We start from the raw sequence: 17,316 nt of genomic DNA on the forward strand, positions 1-17,316 counted from the left end.
GTTTAAATTTTATAGAAAATCAAAATTTAAAATATTTAATGTATAACAATAATATTTTAAAAAATATACATTATTTTCTAAATTATAATTCTTTAAACACCATTATTTTATGTCTCATAATATTATTATGATATAGTTTAAATTTTATAGAAAATCAATATTTAAAATATTTAATGTATAACAATAATGTTTTAAAAGATATACATTATTTTCTAAATTATAATTCTTTAAACACCATTATTTTAAATCTTATATTTTACTATTTATAAACTTGTATAAATTAATAATAACAATAATTTCTACCTTTGTTAAAATTATTTAAAAAAAAAATACAAGACCCGTGAATAGACTATTGCTAACTAGTAAACCACATCATTTGGTTATTTTCAAGACCTAATTTTAGATTAGAATAATTGTATTGTGTATATGGAAATAAGAATAACCTTGTTTCAAAATATTTTTAGGATTATTGCTCTATATAAAGATGTTTTTAAAGTTTTAAATTGATTATAAATAAAGATAAGATTAATTTATATATATATATATATATATATATATATATATATATAAGTTCAGATCTTATTTTATAAAATTAAAATATATTTAAAATTCATATTTTAAAAATTTCTAAAATTCTTCTTCAATTAACACTTCCAAAGAATACACTTAAAAAAAAATAATAACAGGTGTCGTAATCGGAAAATTTTGCAAGTTTGAAAAGACAAACTCAGAAAATTGATGGGACTAATGTTTCAAAGGAAATTATATGAATATTCTCTTGGGAAATAGTAGTATAGTTTGGAAGAAAGGACAAATTATGAGTATCACAGGCTGATTAGTAGCAGGCTTTTGCTTTCTACACATCATAATTGCTAACTGCGTCATAAAACTTCAAACATGTTCCCCGAATTGCCCTTTCGTACCGGAAAATACTTTTCGAATCTTAAAAGTAATACGAACTGACCTGTTTTTGGTAAAAAACAATGCAAAAACGGGAAGTGACAATTCAACTGTGAGGGTATCATCCTTCACCACCTCTGAGTCCTTCATCCTATACTTCTAAATTTTTTTAAAATACCTAATTTATCCCGTAATTAAATATATAAATATTTAAAAAATTTAAACTGGTCAAAGATATAATAACACCTCCAATGTTATTGAATTTATATTTAATGTAGTGTTATACCGTGGTGTTCTGTTTAAAGTTTTTCTTAGTCAGTTTAATTTTTTTAAAAGTTATTGTGAAGGTTTTAATTAATAAACAATTTATTTTGAATTTTTGATTATCCTATTTTTGAATTTTATTTTAATTAAATTGTTATATTTTAATAATTTATTTATTTATATAAATATTGAAATTAAATTTATTTATTTTTAATGAAATAATAAATTTTATAGAATCTATAGTTATTTATTTCAAAATAATATATTAAGGAATTAGTTAAATTCATTAAATTATTTTGTTTTCAATTGTTTTAATTTTTTTTATATTTTGGTTTTTTTTTTCTAAAATATTAAATTTTCTGTTTGAATGATTTGAAGTTTTATGTTTTAATATTTGTTTTATAGTTATTTCTTTTATGTTAAAAGAATAAAAACCAATTAATCAAATAATTAAAAGAATAAAAATTAATTAAAAATAAGAAATATATGTTTATATAAATCTTTTAAAAACCGTAAAAAAAACTGTTAATTAATAACATTCATGAACATGATTAATTAAATAAAGAGAAAATGGTTTTAATATATTATAATTATGAATTTAAAAGAAAACGAAAAAGTTGGATGCCCGTATCCGAATCCAGATACATCGGATATCTATACCCGATGGTTACAGGGTAACTTTTTAATCTAAATTACTTTTATTGATTGTAATAAATTCATATAAATTAATTTATATTAATTAAAGATTATATTACTACTTATAAACATATAAAAAATTATATATAATTTTAAAAATAATTATAAACTAATAAAATAATTAAAACTGTAATGTAATTAAAGTTTTATCGGATCTCCACGTCCGATTTTTACAAATTTGAATTTTTATATTTTTCTTTCATTTTCAATTTCTTTTTTCCTTCAAAATTAGTTTTATTAATTTTAATACATTCATAAAATTATTTTATATTAATTAAATTATATAATACATTATAAACTCATAAATAAAATGCCAAAAAAATTAAACTAATATAAAATAAAATGAGGTCAAAAGAGGTGTAGGTTTTTTTATAAAAATGAAATGAGGTGCAGGGTAAAGGTGTCCGAGAGCAAGGGTTAATGGATACCAGGTGCGGCAGGAATACATGGTTAGTGATAGGAGGAAAATGGAGGTGGAATTAATGCTCTGCACAGAAATTTTCAATAATAAAAAATTAAACTTTTCAATCATTTACTAATTAAAAATATTTTAAGAAATTAAAAGTATAGAATAAAATGTTTAGAGATGAAGGATGAAGCACTCTTCAACTGTCTACGGTGGACACGACGGCGATTCGGGGTCCAGCCATGCGCGATGGCAATGCAGCGGTGATGAACACCAACTACCTCTTACAAACCCACAAAACCAGTTATAAGAATATTTTAATTTTCTTTTTAAATAAGGATATTAAATTAAATTAAATAAATGCACAATTTAAATTCTTAAAAAACGACATCAAAATTTATTAAAAAGAAACACACAGGATATACACCAAATATTATATCCTGTTCTTTTCTTTTTTAAATAAAACAAGCATATATCTAATATCAAATATTGGTTTATTTTTCAATTATTAAACAATTTCATATTTTACGAAATACAAGATATTTTAACCTGTCTCCATTAAAAAAATATTCTCAAAACATATAGATCAGTTTTAAATCATTTCAAATTTAAAACATATTTTTAAATGATTTATTTTTTAAATTATTATTTTTAAAAATTCTAATTCAATATTAAACTATTTTATAAACATAAATTTTAAATTATTAGGTGACATACACTCCCATCCAATATATACATAATACCTAACTCTACACCGGGAAAACATATATATCCAACATAAATTATTACTCAATCTTTTAGATTATTAAACAATTATGGAGAGATGAGTGGGTTACATAACTATATAAGATAGATATTCCGTAAGATAATTTCTTGATTTTCTGAAAATTAAATGTCAGTTGATTTAAATTATATTTGTTTTTTTAATTTTTTATATTTAATACATGTGTATATATACTCATTATCCCTTTTTTTTAATTTTTAAAATTTTTTTATTATATATATATATATATATATNATTATCCCTTTTTTTTAATTTTTAAAATTTTTTTTTTATATATATATATATATATATATATATATATATATATATATATATATATATATATATTACATTATGTTTCATATATTCTTTAAGGACCGAGAAGAGTAGTCTTGAAAATGAACAAGTGGCATCAGATAATAGGACTGGACTTTAATAATAAAATAAGTTTATATAGAATGTTTGATTCAAGTTCAGCTTATTAGCTTATTATATGAGGAACCAGTTTCAACCTTCATAAGCTATACTCTCTTTTCTTTGTCTTTTCTCTACCATACCTTTTCACTGTTGGATTCCAATCAGGAGGTACTTAGGTGATCCTGACGAGAAAAGGCTTCGTTTGTCACCAATGTCATTCTTGGTTCTAGCTGGTAAGCGGTTATTCCCTTTTCTCCTTCTTAAACCTGTAACATGCAATCCTAGCTGGTTGCATGTGAAATTTGTTTCCTTTTTCCCTCTTCTCTGTCCATTCTAGCTCCAAGGGCTGTTTTCATCACCAATTTGGTGATTTGTAGGGCTTTGTGAGTTTTTGCTGTGTGAGGTACTGTTGAGGCATTCTTGTGAGCTGGGCATTTCAACTATTGAGCTAATTATTTTCTTTAAATTGATTATATGATGTGTATGTGTGATGAAGTTTGAATTGGTATGTTGTTTGGACCGCATGTTAGGTTTTAAGTATATTGGGTTGTATATGCTGAGCTGTGGAACTGATAAAACTGTAACGTAATGCTTATGAAGTGATTTGTATGAAATCAGTTGTTGTAATTGGACATGTTAGCAGTGCTTGGGGGTGGAAATTCTGTTGTAGCATTGTTTAGATGGGAAGTCAAGTACTTGGGTAGTGTTTTAGGTCTTTTAGAGGAAGTGAGGTAGTGATTTTGAACATATGAGGTCTAAAGTGTTTCTGGAGGGTTGAGACAGTTTAGATAGGTCCAATGTGTCTTGTTAGGAACATAAAACTGGTCTAAAACATGTTAAAAATGGTAGAATTGTATTTGAGCCCTTAAGTTGTGGAAATTAGTGTTTTAAAGATGAATTTGGGTCTTAATCACTTTATAATCACTATAGGAACATTTAAAATCATTTAGGCAAGTTTAATTAGGTCTACATTACGAATTAGAGGTCTTAAAAGTTGGGGAGAAAGGCTAGAAATGGTAAAGGGGTGTGTGAGTGCATAATTCTGCAGAATTTGCGTTCTACAGATTATGTAGACTCGCTATGCGAATGGTCTCGTATAGCGAGTCCTTGCAGGAAGGTACCCTTTGTCCGGGTCATTCACTGTGCAAGCTGGTGCGCTGTGCGAATGACCAGAGGGTGCTGCTCTCTGCCTGGTGATTCGCATAGCGAATCCTATCGCTATGCAACTGGTGGTGGCTTAAAGTCACTGCCATTTTAATTAGAAAAGTGAGTTAGGCGCAAAGCGAGAAGGTTTGGGGGTTGGTCTTTGTCTAGGCACTCGCATAACGATCTAGGTGCGCTATGTAAGAGGCCTAAAGTCTGGCACCTATGCAAAGTAATTCGCAAAGCGAGCTGTGTTGCTGAGCGAGCTGTGTTACGAGGGTGGTGCACTTTGCAAGGAGTGTTGAGTCTAGTCCACTCTCTTTTATTCTATTTGGTGTTGCATTTTGTTGAATGTTTTTTGTTTTGTGAAGCATGCTTAAGAGTGTATTGTATTATATCTTGGATAGTCATCTAGTCCACTCTCTTTTATTTTGTTTGGTGTTGCATTATATTTAATGTTGTTTGTTTTGTGAAACATGCTTAAGAGTGTATTGTATTATATCATGGATGGTCATTATAACTTGAAAGTGTGTGATTATAAAGTAAAGAAGGTATGATTCAAAGTGGTAAGTAAAAGTCTCAAAGTGTAGAATCTCTTGATGAAATTCTTTGTTATTAAGAATGAAAGTAGGAACTCAGTCTTGGGGGCCATCCTGAAACTCTAATGGTCAATCATTCTCAAATAGAGAGGATTGGACCATGTCGTGAGGAGTAGCAGGAAGTCTTAGTCTTTGGGCTTCCAGTATGCCTCAAGGCCTAGAACAGGCTAACCTCGTGAGTGTGGTAAGGTGAAACTCATTGACAACGACTTTGCAAAGCAGTAGAGGCCACCACGAGTGCATGACCCGCCATAGCTCGGCTATCATTCTAAGTCCGAACGAGTCAAGTTTAGAATATAACATGTTATGAATTGTGTTGTAGTTTACTTTGCTTGAATTGAATATTTTATGTATGTTGTCATGATTGTATGATTTTGTATAACTAGCTCACCGTTTTGTTTGTTTTTGTTTCTTGGTGTTTTCCTTTTTACAATGATCATTCATTTAGATGTGAGCAGAGATAAATAAAGTGCCTCTAAAATAAACCTTGAAGGAAGATGTCAGTGTTGCTTAACTTAGTTAAGGTTCATAACTATTTTGTATATTTTAAAATACTCTTTAGTAATAAAGTTCTAAATTTATAACCATTTTGGACGACTATAAACTTGCTTTATTTATAAATCCTTAACTGCCTTACACTATTATATCTGATTATATTATATATAATTTCTATATAATTGGGATATTAGGTATTCACCTTTTAAAATTATTTACGATTTTTATTTACTTTCTGCATTCAAACAAAAATTCTTTACAATTACAATATTTAAATTATACGGAATATAACACACACACACATATATATATATATATATATTAAAACTATTTATATTCTTTTACGCCTTTCATTATAAAAATAATTTAACACACAAATATATTTATTTAACATTACTATTTTTTATTTATTTACTTTTGAAAATATAAAAAATTATTCTTTTATAACGATTTTATCTTTCTAATATCTGTTAAATCAATATAAATGTGCCGTTACTCTTATAAAAACGGATACCTTTTCAGGTACAATATGATAACGATATGTATTATACGGGAGTATCTAATCTAACGTATAAAATAAGAATTTAAAGGTTTTCGAAATCTCATACATAAACAAAAAAAAAGTACTGATTATTTCTCATAAACTTTTAGATAAGTCATGGACGAAACTTCATCTGACTCTTTTCAGAGTTCATACGAGTCTTTTTCCTCTTCATCGCAGTCTTCACACGAGTCTGCTTCCTCTTCATCGCAGTTTTCACACGAGTCTTCTTATTCTTCATCTCAGTCTTCACACGAGTCTGCTTCCTCTTCATCGCAGTCTTCACACGAGTCTTCTTCCTCTTCATCGCAGTCTTCACACGAGTCTTCTTACTCTTCTTCTCAGTCTTCATACGAGTCTTTTTCCTCTTCATCTCAGTCTTCACACGAGTCTGCTTCCTCTTCATCAGATAGTTTGGAATTTGAACCAAAGAATGAATTTCCAACATCTGATAGAAAACATGCTAAGCGGAAATCGTCGAGTTCCTCATCGGAAAGCGACGGAGGAGGGTCAAGTAGAAGACTCGCCAAAGTGGATGCAGACAGCGACGATGACGGCCCTGTGAGATACCGCCCTTTGACAAACCGCAGAGGGAAACAGGTAAAGATAGAAGAATCTTTGTGTGTGTGTGGTATTTGCATGGATGCCATACCTGATGAGAAGAAGTTCAGGATCCAGAACTGTTCTCACATCTTTTGCAATGGCTGCATCACAAAACATGTTGCTGCAAAGATCGAGGAGAATACATCAGTGGTGCAATGCCCAAACCCTAATTGCAAAGAGGGTATAGAGCTTGAGCATTGTCGTTCGATTATCCCTAAAGAAGTGTTTGATAAATGGGGAGATATTCTTTGTGAGAATTTAGTGGTTGAAGCAGAAAAGTTTTTCTGTCCTTTTAAGGAATGTTCAGCTATGTTGATGCGTGATGGTGAAGAAGTTGTGACTTCATCAGAGTGTCCACATTGCAAAAGACTGTTCTGTGCACAGTGCAGGGTTTCGTGGCATGCAGGAATAGACTGCGAGGAGTTTCAGAGGTCGAAAAGAGAGAAAGGGGAGAAAGGAGAGAATGGAGACTCGATTGTGACGAAGCTTGCAGAGAAGAAAGGTTGAAGAAAATGTCCAAATTGCAGTTTTTATGTAGAAAGAATTGCGGGATGCTCACTTATCACTTGCAGGTTTGTTATCTATATATTTCTAACTAGTAATTAATTTATTATTATTTTTTTATTCATTATAATTTCAAGTTGATTAGATTAATAGCTTTATTCAATGGATGATGATATTTTGACAACATTTTTTCACAACTTTTTTTTGATAAAGGGACATTTGTCATCATTTTATTTATCTATTTGAATTTATGTTTAAAAAAATATTTAAAATAAATCAATCACGAACTATCATGTATCCGATATAAAAAAATTGTTAAAAAAATGTTTTTAATAGAACTTTTTCCAATTTAATTTGAATACTGAATTATGTGACCATTTTATGTGTTGGTGCACTTGTTTTGCAGATGTAATCATAAATTTTGCTATGATTGTGGATCAACTTGGAACAATAATGAGCACTATTCATGCCGATCTAAATAAGAATTGCAAAAACATTGTTATAGTGTTATTTTATTGGTATTTGTCAAATAAGAATTGCAAAAACATTTTCTTTCCATTTAATTGGTAATTACATGCACTATAAATACTTTTTATTTGAATCATTTGATTATTTGTTGATAAATCTAAATTTAGATTCGATTTACATTCCTATTTGTTTGTATCTGTGTGAGTATTGTTTACGGATATGATTTTTGAAAAAGTTTGTGAGAATGAATGTAAACACTTTCTTGCCACTATGTGAAAAGAAGTAGAAGAAAAGCTGAGGCAGAAATCAATTACATGGAAATGAGAATCCATGATACAATAGAATCGATTATTTCTTTTTATTTGTATTGGGATATGTGGTACAGTGAAACCTGATTAGCGTTATTAGGTGAATTAGTCTTTTTGAAAGCTAATTGGGGTAATTAAAATTTAAGTTGTCATTACAGGTCATAATTTAAATTTTTCACTTAATAAATCATTCAAATCAACATTATCACATCAAGATACTTTGATTCTGTTTCTGTTCACTTATCAGAAAAAACTTAATTATCACGATTTTACCATCCAATGGTTTAAACCATTTTAAAAATGTGTAATACAGTATTTTTAACTAAACTTTATTTTTGAAAAACGTTTAAAATATCAAATAAAATTAACAAAATTTTCTTAAAATAACTAAATTAATTTAGTTATTTTCTTATATTTCGTTTAAAGCTTTTGCACTTTGCACATCTCATAACAAAAGAAGTTATGGAGGAAACTTCATTCTGCGACTCGGTCTTCCTCTACCTCTCAGTCTCTTGATAGCGAAACTGCTAAGGAGAAAGCGTCGAGTCCCTGAAGTAGATGCAGATAGTGAGGAGGAGGTCCCTCTGAGAATCCTCAAAGGGAAACAGATAAAGGCAGAAGAATCTTCGTGTGTGTGGAATTTGCATGGATCCCATACCCGACGAAAAGAAGTTCAGGAATCAAAGCTGTTCTGACATCTTTTGCAATGACTGCATCACAAGATATGTTCCTAGTTGCAAGGAGGTTATAGAGTGTGAGCAATGTCGTTGGATCATTCCTAAAGAAGTGTTTGATAGATGGGGAGACATCCTTTGTGAGAATTCAGTGGTTGAAGCAGACAAGTTTTTCTGTCCTTTTAAGGATTGTTCAGCCATGTTGATACGAGATGGTGAGAAAGATGTGAGTTCATCGGAGTGTCCACATTGCAATAGACTGTTCTATGCACAGTGCAAGGTTCCGTCGCATGCAGGAATGAACTGTGAGGAGTTTCAGAGGTTGGAGGCATCGAAAGGAGGAGAGAACGAATACCTAATGACGACACTTGCAGAGGAAAAAGGTTGGAAAAGATGTCCAAATTGCATTTTGTGTCTTTGTAACATATTAATCACAAACTACCATATAAAAAATTTATAAAAAAATTATTAAAGATACATTTTTCAATTTTATGAATGTATAAAGAATTTAAAAAATAGATAAAAATATACTATTATTTCTACACTTAATAGTTTTATATAGTTTAAGAACTTATAAGTAAACAATTTAAATAGTATTTCTCTGAAAGGAAGAGATGCTTACTTATATTTTAGATTATCAAGTTTATAAGAACTCTTCCTCAAAGAATGGAAGGAAGAGATTTTATTTTGGACTATTGGGTTAATTAGAATAATAAGTTTTATTTTAAAATATATGACTTTAAGGATTAAATATGTTTTAGTTTCTAAATTTAAATATAGAATTGAAATTCTTATTCAAATTTAAGTTTTAGAGATAAACATATATTTAATTTTATTTTTAATTAATTTTTTTATATAAAATTTAATTCTTTGAATGTTCAACTATATTAGTTTAATTTCATTTGATTTAATTTTTTTTATTTAAATTTATGGGATTGAGATTATTTTTTACCCAAGTAACATGCTTCAAATGATAAAACTAGGCAAAATATCTACAAGTTGAAATGATAGAAATAAATATATTAAAAAATGAAAGTCTAATTAATGAGATTCACACCTTAAAATCGAATAAATGACTTGGGAATCGAATACGAGTCGAAAATCGAATACAAGGACATTGGAACTGAATACAATTCCTTTGTTTTTTATCACAAGCTTAGAACCGAATGCAGACATCCTTGGAACTGAATACGTGTGAGTCAAATTTCGTTTTTCTTCATCTTCTTCAACTTCAAACACTTGAACACTTGAGTTCTTCTACTTTTTTCTTCATCTTCATATGGGTATCAACTTTATTATTCGTGATAGCACGTTGTAGGAAAACTTTGTAATTGATTAGTGTAATATACATGCTTCTTGGAATCCATTATGAGTGTTTGAAATCAAATAACGTTAATATTATCCTAGTATTTTACAAACAATTAGGGCACATATGACATTTCGTTGCAATTCACTACAAATCTGATCAACTTAGTGAAATAGATAAAATAAGTGTATCTCACAAATCAACACAATTTAGTCTTCGCAAATCAACCCAAACCAACAAAAATTATCTCGCAAGTCATTCCTTCTGTTTTCTCTTCAACAATATTTTCCTTTCATGTGAACACAATATTAGAGAACTTCATTACATTTTTCAGAAGAAGAACAAAGATAATTTTTATATTGTAGAACATATATAAGAAATTCAAAATATTTTATAATAATAATAATTGTATTGCATGACTGTTTGACTACCCACAAACGCGATGATCAACTATATCTTAGATTACCGAGTGAGTCATTAATGAATTTGACTGGTTACCAAGTAAATTGGTCAATCAATTTAGACCACATTAACATTAGTGCTAATCAATTTAGAAGTAAAGTACGATTAATCCACTATTAGATCGTGATTAGGCCAGAATTAATGAAAAGTTTACCTAGAAACTTATAAATAGAAGTTTGAAGCAGATGATATGTATTTACTATATCATTAATTCTTAAACACCAACACTTAATTTTGGAATGGAGTGCAGGTACCCTCCGAATGGAGTGGAATTACCCTTCGAACACTCATTAGATTTTAGACCATTAACATTGATTTCATACCCTAAACAACAATTATTATTATTGTTATTAATTTTTGTTATTTTAACAACTCATATATTTGATAATGAAAAAAAGGAATTATGTGTACAATAATAAGAAGATACGAAATTTGAATAATTCTATACAAAGAGGAAAATATGTTGTTTTCCGTATAAGATATTATTAATCAACATTTTATGATTGTTTAATTTGAACTCTTAATAAAAAAAAATAAGATGAAAGACTATTGATTATTTTTGGAATATATGGAAAGTAAATAGGAACCAAATCCCTATATCCTATCCAATTCTTTTGGTTACTATCTTTGAATACTTTTAATAAAAAAGAGGTTTTTCAAACTTTCTATTTGAATTGAAAAAAAAAAAAGAAGGCAAAGGAGTTATTTATCTACATAATAGCACTTTTGGTTTTGCTTTTGTGTTTAGAGATTTTAAGAAGGAAAAAGCAAAAGACAAGAGAGAACCAACCTAATCATACACACGACAAACACCTTAAAAAGAATTTTCATGATGTTGGGCCACGGTTGCCAAACCAATTTCTTTTCACTTCAAACTTTTTTTTTCCAGCTAAGAAGCTTTGTTGGAACGTCTAAATTACCTTTTCAATTTTCAATTCAACCTTCATCATTTCATTGCAGAGGTTGTCTTCCGACATTACATCACCAATTTCAGTTTCCATGTATCTGCCAATTTGAATTCCACTCCGACCAAACCATTACATTTATTGGGAATCTTAGAAGCACAAGGCAACCTAAATCTTCAAATTAAAAACTTTAGTTCAACGGTGATTTCTTTTCGTGTCTTCTATCATAGTTCCAACTTTTAGCTACAGATGAAATATAAATGATATGCAAAAGTTTTAGTATTTTGATATTTTTGGTTTAAATATGATGTAAATCTTGAAATTTGGCAGAATATGTGGAAATATATTCTCAAGATTCTCACGTTAGATAATGCAAATCTATCCTGGTAGATCCTGCCATGCCATGGATTTACAGTCCCGTGACAGATACTGCAGAAAAAAAAAACAAATATTTATTTGTCCTGTTTAGCGTAAAATTAATTGTATCAAAATTAGCTCTTTTTCCACTTTTAAACAAAAAAAAAAAATCATTTGGGTTGACATCTATCAGCTTCAACCAGCTAACTCTCCAGCATTGTAAAACACTGCAGTCTCTAACCACATGGGTTTATGAGATATCTGACTGAACGAGACATTAAAAAATTTCAAAGGATTCAACAACATCACTAAAAAAGGAAAAGATCTTTCCAATATACTTATCCTCTTCTGAACACAGCATCTTCTACAAACACTCTTAATTATACAACAAGAGATTTATACGCCCACCATGCCTTTTTTTAATTTCAGAACATCCTTCATTTTGGTGCCTTCTTCACGCTCTTTCTAACAATGGAACACCTTCACAAACACATACTCTATTAAGCATATAGAGCTATTTTTTTTTAACAAGATATCCGAGATGGATAAAATCCCATGTTTTTTCTACACCCAGAAGCCTCAAAGACTAATCGAGAGGTTGCTGCATTGCGACAACCAAGGGGCTTGTCACAGTATGTTTCCCATCAGACCAAACTATGGAACCACTCTTGACACTAGAACTTCCAGGTGTAAGCTTAACAGCCCTAGTTTGTACCCTAACAAGAAAGTTCAATTTCTGACCAATCTTCCTGAAAGTCAGGGTGTCTGGTTTCACTGTGACCACCATCCCACCTGGTGGCTTGATGGTGACCTTGTACACTGAATTAGGGTCGCCGACATTTGTTACAGTCCTGATAAAATGTGTAGACATTCTCTTCTTTCCATATTGCTGAAACACTGCAGAGAATGAAGGGTAATTCAGATTCCCAGCGTGCCCTGCCCTTTTAGCTCCTCTACAATCTGCACTCTTTCTTGTGATCACATGGATGCTGTTGGTGGTGTAATTTGAATTGCACAAGAAATTCACATAATCAGAAGGGGAGATGTCATAAACCAAGCCAGGGTTCATGGCTTTAACAGGATGAACATGGCCAGAACCATAATCAAAGGCTGAGGAAACATTTCCGGTGGATTCATCCAACATGGGATCACCTCTGTTGTCCACAGTATAAGCAGTGGTCATCAGGGCTGATCTAATAGCAGCAGGACTCCAATCAGGATGTGCTGCCTTCAACAGAGCAGCCAAACCAGAAACATGAGGACAAGCCATGGAAGTTCCAGAAAGTATGTTAAACTCAGTCCTACGCCCGTCAGAGGGAACCCCAGAAGGTCCTACAAGATCAGGCCAAGCTGCAAGAATGTTCAACCCTGGGGCTATAACATCAGGCTTCAGAATCTCAGGGGACACAGGATTAGGCCCTCTGGCAGAAAATGATGCCACCACAGGTGCTGGCTTAACACCGAGCCTTGTTCCCTTGAACACAATTGTGGCAGTTGCCGGTGACCGCGAATTACCAATGTACCCACGGATTTTCTCGCCCGCTGTGGCACCAACCGCCGTGGCAGGCAACACGTGGCAATCCGCCACCAACCCTTCACCGTCAAACACACCGTTGGCTAAAATCATGCCAACCCCTCCATTTTTTCTCACTTCTTCACCTTTAGCTGCCCTTGCATTAATCCCTCTATCACACACAACAATTTTTCCTTTCACAGTCTCGGGATCCAAGGAACCTTCCAAACAAAGTGCAGAAGAATAACCATTACCTCCACCGCCACCGCCACCGCCAAACTGTCCACTACCCCCATACACAATCGGGTACATCCGACCCGGAGTTAAACCAGGTCCACCATAAATACTAATCCCGGGCACTATTTTTCCATTTCCAAGCTTAACACTGGCCGGAAAATCTCTGTCTATAGTTCCAGCGCCTACGGTGGTAACCCACGGCGCCACATTCGTCACTGTGAGGCCACCGGGACCGCCATTGCCAGCTGAGGAGGAGACAAAAACGCCAGCCGAGGTGGCCCCGAAGGCGCCAATCGCAATCTCGTCGAGGTGGTACGGCACCACCACTCCTCCGACGCTAAGCGACACCACGTCGACGCCGTCGGCCACGGCAGCGTCGAACGCGGCGAGGATGTCGGAGCCATAGCACCCGCCCATCCAGCAGACTTTATACACGGCCAACCGCGCTTTCGGCGCCATGCCGGCGGCGACTCCTTTCGCGTAGCCCAACGTTGACGCCGGCGACACGTACCTTCCAGCCGCGATGGACGCCGTATGAGTGCCGTGGCCGTCGGAGTCTCTTGCCGAGCGGAACTCCACGGTCTCGTTCAACTTCCCGTTGGTAGCCTCGTACCCTTCGGAGAAGTACCTGGCTCCGATGATTTTCCGGTTGCATGAGGTAGCGGGGAAGCTCTTCCCTGCGACGCACTCGCCCTTCCACTTGGCAGGAACGGGCCCCAGGTCGCGACCGCTGAAACTCTGGCGCTCCGGCCAGATTCCGGTATCGAATACGCCTATGACGAGATCCGAGCCGAAATCAGTCTCGTGCAGCAACCCGGCGCGATCGGCGGTGGTGAGACCGAGGAACTGAGGGGAGCGCGTGGTGTGAAGCTGTCGAACCTGTTCGGGTATGAGAGTGATGACGTGGCTGAGCGCCTGCAGCTTCTGTGCCTCAGAAGGTGAGAGCTTGGCGGAAAAGCCGTGAAAAACGGTGTCATAGGTGTGGATAACGGAAGCGGTGCTGGAAATGGAAGACAGTGATGACTCATACCAGTGTCTGTGTGTTGGGAAAATGGAAGGCTTTGTTTGATGATGAACTTGGACTATGAAAGTTTTTTTCTTTTCTTGGTCGGAAGAAAAAGCAACCTGTGTTAGAGTTCCTACGAGAAATAGGAAAACGAAGAAGGTGGAAAACGCAGCCATGGAAGTGGTATGCGAGGTGAACTGAAGTGAAGATGGAAAATTTAAAGGGAAAAAAGCTTGTAGATGAGAGAGTGCATGTGTTGTGTGTGGTGGAAGAAGAAGGAAGTGTTAATGAATTAGTATTATAATTATTTGTATTGTATTGTAGTGTAGTGTAGGGTAGCAGTAGCATGGTACTCTTTCTGAGTGTAGAACAATGGTGGGATGTGTGCAGTGGTAGGAGTTTTCTGCCATGTGGACTTCAAATTCAAATTGAAATTGAAACTTTTGTAGGTATCTTCATCTACTGTTGTTACACTTTCAATGTTTTCTCTTATTTCACACAGAAAGTAGAAAACAGCTGTTCAGATTACGTTCACCCATACGTCTTAGGAATTTATTTTTTTAATAAAACAACTCCTGTCAGTAACTGGAAAACAACAGTGTTTTTTTACACACTTTAACGATGTTCTTTATTTGTAAGATTCAAATTTGAAATCTGATTTTGATTTAGATAAAGTATTTATGAGTGATTACATGTAGAAAAGTGTTGATAGTTGTGTCACAATTGCTTCTTCTAGTTAATGTTTTGGTCCAACCAGCTTTGGCAATTAATGCTCCCATAAACAAGTGTGGCCCAGAAATTGGGTCCATGAAGTACGTTAAGCTACCCTAGCAGAGGACTAAACTAAGACCCACCCTCCCCAGGGGTCCATCAGGTACCCTCTACACCATTGCACCAAGGTAAAATTTATGTTCAAAATCATCTCTCACCTAAAACACAAGCTCCACCTTTGCATGCATGCCCTTTTCTACCCACTCTCTTATATACTTTTCTTCCATAATCACTTTCTTTTCTCATATAAACAATACTTCATTATTTATTTTTCATTAAAATGTTAGAAGTAAATTTTAAATCTAATTTAATTTTACAAAATCAGTTTGTATATTAAAATTTGTTTCTTAGTTATATGTTATATTAATTTGTGGTTAAAACTTATAGAAGATGAAGATTGATATATAAAAGGTTTTTTTTTTTTTATTTGTTTGGAAGAATCTTATGTTATCTATAGACACTGTTGTTGTTTTTTGGGACAGACAGTTTGGTTAATTAGTTAGGGATATGATGATAGTATATTAATCAGTTTACAAGGTGACGATAACTGACAGATACGACAGTTTGGAAAGGAATACATGTTGAAATCTTGTGACCTTTTGTTGCAGGTCCATCCATGCGCAATATCTGAATGAAAAATGAAAACGTGGGAAAAAAATGTTTTTTCATTTTCAAATGAACTCAGATCAGAGAAAAAAAAAGTGTATGATTAATTTTTTTATGTAGATTTTCTAATATATTATCATGATATACATTAGTTTTAATGCTTAAAATTATATTATTTTTTAATATATCAAAATAAATATATTTTAAAAGTACAAGAAAAATTAATAGATCTATTAACGGACAAAACGTTGACGAGGGATTAACGGACAGTACGATCTTGAAAGATCGTGGCTGCAGGTGTTGTTGGACCGGTTATCGTACGTGCTAAATCAGTTTTTAAAATTTTGATTAAGTATAAAAGTTTCATCAAGAATTGTTAGTAATTTTTTACATATATTAATTATAAATACATATAATTCTCCATTTATATTTAAATTAAGGTTAAAACCATTTAGGCGTTCCTATTTTCGTAAGGTATTTTTAATTTGGTCCTCTTTTTATTTTGGGGGATTTGTGGGAGATGATTTGGGGGAGATGATTTGAATGAATTTGAGTGGATTTGAGAGTAATTTTTTTATTGTTTTTCTGAGTGGATTTGTGGGTAATTGAGAGTGGATTTGGAGGTGAAGTTTGTGAGAATTAGTGTAGGATTTGATTGATGTGACCATTTTAAAAAATTTGTTTAATTGGTAAAAATTGAAGATTACTAAAATGCTCCTAGATATTAAAGTAATATAAAATGATATTTGTTAATGTTATATTTAATTGTAAAAATGTTTATTAAGAGTAAAAAATTAAAAATAATTATTAAATAGTCGAAAATCATTTTTTAAACTTTTAATTTTACCATTTTTATATTTTTTATAATTTTTTATGTAATTTTCATTATATACAAATAATTGTTTAAAATGAAATAAGGGTTCATTTAGTTATTAAATAAAATAATAAAAGACACATAAATCCAGCTTGTCGTAGAGCCTCAATGGCTTCTGGTAGATTAGTACAAGCAGCAAGGCGCTGGAAAGGATCCTTAGCACCTAACCACCACTGATATAAGACACGTAACTTTTCTCGTACATTTCATCAAACACCTTATATGGGTAGCATGAAGATCATCGGTTTTGGCATACACATCCAACAAAGTGGTCAGCAACAATATACCAGCTTCGAACCCAAAATGCAGTAGCTGAGAAGCTAAAGCCAGGGGTGGTGACCACGCGCCTGAACCTATTCTGCTCCGCTTCAACGTTTTTCAACCTCGAAGGCGTGCCTTACGGATGACACGTCATTCTGAGCATCAGAGGCCGCCATTGACGTCCAAATTGAACTCTGCCGTCGTTTGCAGAGAGAGAATATAAGCGAAGAAGAAAAG

The 17,316-nt window shown here is 32.7% G+C and overlaps 3 protein-coding genes across 3 annotated transcripts; 2 read left to right on the forward strand and 1 right to left on the reverse strand.

Moving 5' to 3' along the window:
- The first annotated feature begins 6,341 nt into the window (after positions 1-6,341).
- LOC106778156 (uncharacterized protein DDB_G0292642-like) lies at positions 6,342-7,334 on the forward strand. The gene has a single exon (XM_014666084.1). It carries the CDS (start codon positions 6,342-6,344, stop codon positions 7,332-7,334), a length of 993 nt encoding a protein of 330 aa, XP_014521570.1.
- Positions 7,335-8,752: 1,418 nt separating this feature from the next.
- Positions 8,753-10,843, forward strand: LOC106778157. Its single transcript, XM_014666085.1, has 2 exons — positions 8,753-9,164; positions 10,800-10,843. Exons 1-2 carry the CDS (start codon positions 8,753-8,755, stop codon positions 10,841-10,843), a joined length of 456 nt encoding a protein of 151 aa, XP_014521571.1.
- Positions 10,844-12,116: 1,273 nt separating this feature from the next.
- LOC106778193 (subtilisin-like protease SBT1.5) lies at positions 12,117-14,951 on the reverse strand. Its single transcript, XM_014666132.2, has one exon. It carries the CDS (start codon positions 14,741-14,743, stop codon positions 12,398-12,400), a length of 2,346 nt encoding a protein of 781 aa, XP_014521618.1. The 5' UTR covers positions 14,744-14,951; the 3' UTR covers positions 12,117-12,397.
- Positions 14,952-17,316: the final 2,365 nt, after the last annotated feature.

Source organism: Vigna radiata, unplaced genomic scaffold (assembly GCF_000741045.1).
Source record: "Vigna radiata var. radiata cultivar VC1973A unplaced genomic scaffold, Vradiata_ver6 scaffold_215, whole genome shotgun sequence".
Lineage (NCBI taxonomy): Eukaryota > Viridiplantae > Streptophyta > Magnoliopsida > Fabales > Fabaceae > Vigna > Vigna radiata.